This window comes from Glycine soja, chromosome 2, assembly GCF_004193775.1.
Source record: "Glycine soja cultivar W05 chromosome 2, ASM419377v2, whole genome shotgun sequence".
Classification (NCBI taxonomy): Eukaryota; Viridiplantae; Streptophyta; class Magnoliopsida; order Fabales; family Fabaceae; genus Glycine; species Glycine soja.
In genome coordinates this window covers 34,889,182-34,894,696 of record NC_041003.1, presented here as the reverse complement: position 1 = coordinate 34,894,696, position 5,515 = coordinate 34,889,182, and the positions used below count along the sequence as shown (strand labels likewise).

The 5,515-nt window shown below is 32.8% G+C and overlaps 1 protein-coding gene across 1 annotated transcript; it reads left to right on the top strand.

Moving 5' to 3' along the window:
- The first annotated feature begins 476 nt into the window (after positions 1-476).
- LOC114393037 (agamous-like MADS-box protein AGL18) lies at positions 477-5,246 on the top strand. Its single transcript, XM_028354295.1, has 8 exons — positions 477-1,030; positions 2,128-2,209; positions 2,329-2,396; positions 2,602-2,701; positions 3,507-3,548; positions 4,271-4,312; positions 4,425-4,567; positions 4,896-5,246. Exons 1-8 carry the CDS (start codon positions 849-851, stop codon positions 4,978-4,980), a joined length of 744 nt encoding a protein of 247 aa, XP_028210096.1. The 5' UTR covers positions 477-848; the 3' UTR covers positions 4,981-5,246.
- Positions 5,247-5,515: the final 269 nt, after the last annotated feature.

Sequence of the window (5,515 nt, the reverse complement as noted above, 5' to 3'; positions counted from 1 at the left end):
AGAATTTACAAAAAAAAATTAATTGAACTGTAATCAAAAGTATTTTTTCAAAATAATTTACTTAACCACCATTTTATTTTAAGTTTCCGTAAATAACAAAATCTTTATATAAAATCTCTATAAAATATATTACTAAATATTGCAATATTTTTTCACCAACAGTTCATCAAAATTATCTTAAAAAACAAACAGCATTACCAAATTAGAAATTTAAATCCAAACAATATCAAAGATCAAATGCGGGATTCCTATCTTAGAATAGATTTTTAGTATTTTACCTAACCCCTATTTTAGTTCACAAAATAGTGTGAGAAAAATATTATAAGTTAAAAATAAGAAACATTGAAGAAAGATGGTTGGAAACTTGGAATTCCTCCTAGTACCATCCAAAAAACATTATTAAAGTAACATTGCATTGTATTGTGTGAGAGAAAAACGAAACGGTTCCTCGAAGTGGCGATTACCTACCCCCCATGCAAATAGTATCCCATATTAGGATCAATTTGCCACACATAGTAATCCATCTGTCACCTTTTTCCCTCAATGCTCTAATTTTGGTCACTCTTTCCATCCTTGGTGGTCTCTTTCTCTCTCTCTGCAAAATCCTAATCCCTTCCAACATCAAAATAGTTGTTGTTTCTGTTTGTGTTTTTTTTTTAATATATATATATATATTTATTTTTTTTGTGTGCTGCATATAAATTAAGAACCCTCTTTTGGGAGGTGTCCTTCTTTTTCATGCCCATCTTTCCCCTAATGCTGGTGGTGGGTTCAGTTTTTTGGTGAGGAAGGATAATAAAGAAGGAAGCTTTTTTTTGTGTGAGAGAAGGAAGAGGAGAAAAGAAGGCATGGGGAGAGGGAAGATTGAGATTAAGAAGATTGAGAATTTGAACAGCAGACAAGTTACCTTCTCCAAGAGGAGAAATGGGTTGTTGAAGAAGGCCAAAGAGTTGTCTGTTCTCTGTGATGCAGAGGTTGCTGTCATCATATTCTCCAGCACTGGCAAGCTTTATGAGTTCTCAAACACAAGGTGCATGCTTTATACCCCTTTGGAGCTTTTCGTTGAAATTTGAAACATTTTCTCTCACAAGCTTCTGTTTCTCTAGAGGATTTTGTTGGTTTTTGGGATATTGGGGTGGTTTTGTTGTAGAAAGTTAGTGTTTTTTTTTTTAATGTTTTGCTTGTAAGTTCTTTTTTTTTTTTTTTTTGGTTTGTGATGCTTGATAGCCCTGTTTCCACTGGCAGGAAATCTTGTGGACCACGTAAACAGATTTACTGTTCTTTATTTTGGAGCACTGTTTAGCTGTTTTATAAAGGGGAGCAATGGTTTTGTTTGAAAGGAGGAAAAAAAAATGTGGAGAGTTTTGTCATGCAAATCTTTGAATTGGGATTTTTGAAGGGTTTATGTCAGAGGGTAATTCTGGTGAATTGCATTTTGTGGATAAAAGAGCCCTGGATGTGAATGGTGAGATTGAAAAAAATCTTATTAGAGGAAATTAACCCTGCTGTACTAGAGAAAGAGATTGTTTGGGGGGGTAAAGATACACTTATACTCTACATGCATTTTATGCGTATGAAAACAATGAAACTGAAAGTGAATTGTGTATATGTATCTGGTTTGATGAGTTGAAAATTTTCATCTTGTGCTATTCTAGATTCTTACTGCCAAAAAAATCTATAGTAGTAACCATCACATTAGGGTTTATGGCTTTTTCTGGTGAAAACTTAGATGTTGAATTTCTGTTGCTTTCTTTTCTTGTCCCAGATTCTGCCTTCTTAATCAGTTATTGAGAATTAACCGTGTTTAGACTAACCTATTTTGAGAGCTTCCTTAGAGTATTTAAAAATAAGTAATTATTTCTCCAAAATTAGTTGAACCAAATAAGGAAAAAATAAAACCTATCTTTTAGTTTTTCTTTTTAAACTTTGCTGTCATTTTTAAAATGCAAAGACAAGATTGCGATAGAAGATTTGATTCCATCAAATTTAATGTTAATTTGCAAGTCAAAGCTGATTCTGGATTTTTTAGTGACTTGCAAATGCTCTTACCCTTCTTGAACTGTTAATATGATTCAATTGAGGCTTTTCTTTACTTACCATCAAATGAATCTTATTTCGTTTATGAAGCATGGAGCATACCCTTTCGAGGTACAGTAAAGGCGCAGAATCAGATTCTGCAGAGCAACCTATTGATGTGCCCCCAACAGATGTATATTAACTGTCCCTCTATTATCTTAAAGCATCACCCTTTCTTTAATAAACCCCAACCCTTTTTAAGTTCATTTTTTTTCTTTAAATAGTTTGAAGTGTTATTATTCTTTTAAATAGGTTATGGCTGTGGAGCCTGATACTAACCTTTTGATGGAGGAAATAACAAAGCTTCGATCAGCATACTTGTAAGTTTTGCAGACAATTTATATCAGTAACGCTGCTGCAAATAATGGAAACAATTGTTACTGTATTAGTGAACTACCTTAAAGCATGAACCAAGAAAATAGCTACCTCAATGAATTTTACATATTTCCTATTTATCTTGTGTGCTTATCTTTCATCACAATCTGAGTCCAGATTTTGTTCTGATGATATTCTCAAATTGTGTAGAAGGATGATGGGTAAGGAGCTTGATGGATTGAGCCTTAAAGAACTGCAACAACTAGAAAATCAACTAAGTGAAGGGATGCAATCTGTCAAAGACAAGAAGGTACTGAGATCAAATACTAACAGTGGTGTAATTGGTTGTATTAATTTGAGATGCCATCTCCTTAATCCTTACAAGATTTTCTATTCCTTTCCTGTATATGGTCAGACTCAGACATTATTGTATAGCAAATTCATGCATTTTGATATTAAAAAAAAAACTTTTTCTGAAAGAAAAACGAAAAAGAACTTTGACATGACAAAGCTCATATTAATTTGAACAACTGCATAGCAACAGTTTGATCCTTTTAAGTTCAATTGACTAGAGTGATGTATTTCCTTATAATGTGTAGCACTATAGTGGAATAGCAGAGTGGGATGGCATTGGGCTGCTATGGGATTCAAATAACAGCCATAATAGCAGTTTTTTGCTTGTTATAACGGCCCTACTCCCTACCATGATATAGGCTTCAAAACCCATTTTAACCCTTGAAACAATGTTGACATCATTACTTGTTCTTATTGCTCCTAGATTGATGGTGACTGTGTGTGTCAACTTGTTTATCATGAATTTCTTAAATTTTTTTCTTTCTGTTTTCGAGTATTTATATATGTAGTATAAATTGTTTACTTTGTATTATAACATTTAAAATAGCAGTCATCCTGCTTCCTACTATCCCACTATAGCATTTTCAGAGTTGGCTGCTACTTGCTGCCATCCGAGATTGATAATTAGATTGTAAATAGGTTCATTATTTTTTATTTCTCTCATCTGTATCAATTACTAAATTCAACCACTTCAGTTCAAGACTAGCTAATATATGGATATGCTGTCATTAACCTTATTCCCTCACTCTATTATGTTTCAGGAACAAGTACTTGTGGAACAGCTTAGGAAGTCCAGGATACAGGTACGCACATGGTTACACTTGCAATTTTCAGCTTACAATAGATGTAAAAATTAATTGAAAAAAAAAATACACAGATAGTAAGATGATGCTTAGTGTGTCTGTTTTGTTCTGATGTTTGGTTTTCTTTGGTCTATCATATTGAGGTTGGTTCATAGTATGACAGATAGTCAACTATGTCTGATATATGATGACTGTTTTACCTTGTAGCATGTTGATACATGTGTAGGGGATTTCTGTAGGGGATTGGATTTCTATGGCCAGGTTGATCATATTCTGGGGGGGATCGGTTGCTTCATACTGTACCCAAGTGGGAAACTTTGTTATAGGGAGGTCTTATGACTGTGGGCTAAAACTTATCTATTTGTAATTCTGCTCGGTTGTGGCTTTTAGTTAGGACATTCCTTATGTTCCAGCCGGATGGTATTTTAATAAATTGTTTGCTTATGAAAAGAAACAAAATACATAGATAGTTTTGGCATTAAAGCTATTTTGAAATATACCTGTCTTAAAATGTATGACTGAAAAGTTGAAGTTTGTATGGTAATTGTATTCCTACCAAAGCCTAAAGTTCTATTAATAATTTTAATATGTCTTCACTCTTTGGTCATTATTTCTTCATGGTTGTCAAAATATTATGGGTTATTCTTTAATGGAAGAGAATTTCAAATGCACCTTTCTTTTTACAATTGATCATTTAATAAGATTTCCAAATGTATCTGCAGGAGCAAAAGGCCATGCTGGAAAATGAAGTTCTGCGCAAACAGGTTAGAACCAAACTGAACTCAAAAGTCAAAACTATGGATTATGTCAAATTAACTTTTCATATCCAGAAACAGTCTATCTTCTTGCTCATCTTTAATCTTCAACTGTGAACAGCTTGAGGAAATACAAAATAAAACAAAGTCACAGTTCCTTGAATTCAGCTCTTTGGATAGGACATTTTCCAAGAATGGTTCAAAATCCCTTTTCAATTGTGCTTCAGAGGAAAATGACCTTTCAGATACTTCCTTGCAGTTAGGGTATGTCATCATAACTCCCTTTTTGTTCATTGAAATATATGCTCTCAACTTCTATGTTAATTTCATTTATATTGGCCTGATGCTTAGAATCATCAATGATTCCAGCCACTACAAAATGCAATAATAAATAGATAGTATTAGTGCTTCTGTGTTGGTGTTGATTTTTAACATTTTAAATTAAGTATCTCAGAACCATGACCTAAGAAATGATTATGATCATTACAAGGTGTAAAAGTTGAATATTACTCTTGAGTTTTGAGCATGTTCCAAAAGGGGGTCTGTCCAAAATCATTTTAAGCATTCTTGCTTATGAATTTTCTTGTTTTAGGTTGTCAACAGATTATGGTCGCCAGAGGAAAGCATTGAAGATGGAACCTTGCAACGACTCAGGGAGTCAAGTGGCTTCACATTGACATTTTAGTACTGAAAGCTTACCTTTAGAACATGGGAAACATGGCCTAGTTCTTTATCTGGTCACATTAAGTTTAGCTTATAGAAATAGTTTAGGCTAAATTTAATAAATTTATATTTAGTTCACAAATTTTTGGCTTTCACCAGCGTTTGATTGCTAAATTAGGTGTAAGTTTACATGCTAAATGACTCACCCTATTGAAATACTTTAGTCATTTAGTTCAACCAAACGGTTTTCAGGTTATTAAGATGGTTGATTAGATAAAAAGGTTTAAGGTCTCCCTCCCTCTTTCTCTCTCACAATATATAATAATTATGTATTTGACAAATCAAATATAATCATTTAATAATAATGAATCTTTGGAAAGATTTTTGTAAAGTGAAAGATTTCATTAATTCTAGCTCGCTACTAGTCATTCACTTATTGGATCAAAATGAATTAAAGCGCAAAGATTTAGATTTGAGTATCTACGTTTAATATCTCATTTTATATAGTTGTTTTTTTTTAAAAAAAGAGTCAGAAATAAACATTGATTA

Bases quoted from the DNA above. Each gene is read 5' to 3' on its own strand.
- LOC114393037 (XM_028354295.1), top strand. From the start codon at position 849: ATGGGGAGAGGGAAGATTGAGATTAAGAAGATTGAGAATTTGAACAGC. The intron at 2,210-2,328 runs GTATATTAACTG...TCTTTTAAATAG, and splicing joins TTGATGTGCCCCCAACAGAT to GTTATGGCTGTGGAGCCTGA. The intron at 4,568-4,895 runs GTATGTCATCAT...TTCTTGTTTTAG, and splicing joins GATACTTCCTTGCAGTTAGG to GTTGTCAACAGATTATGGTC.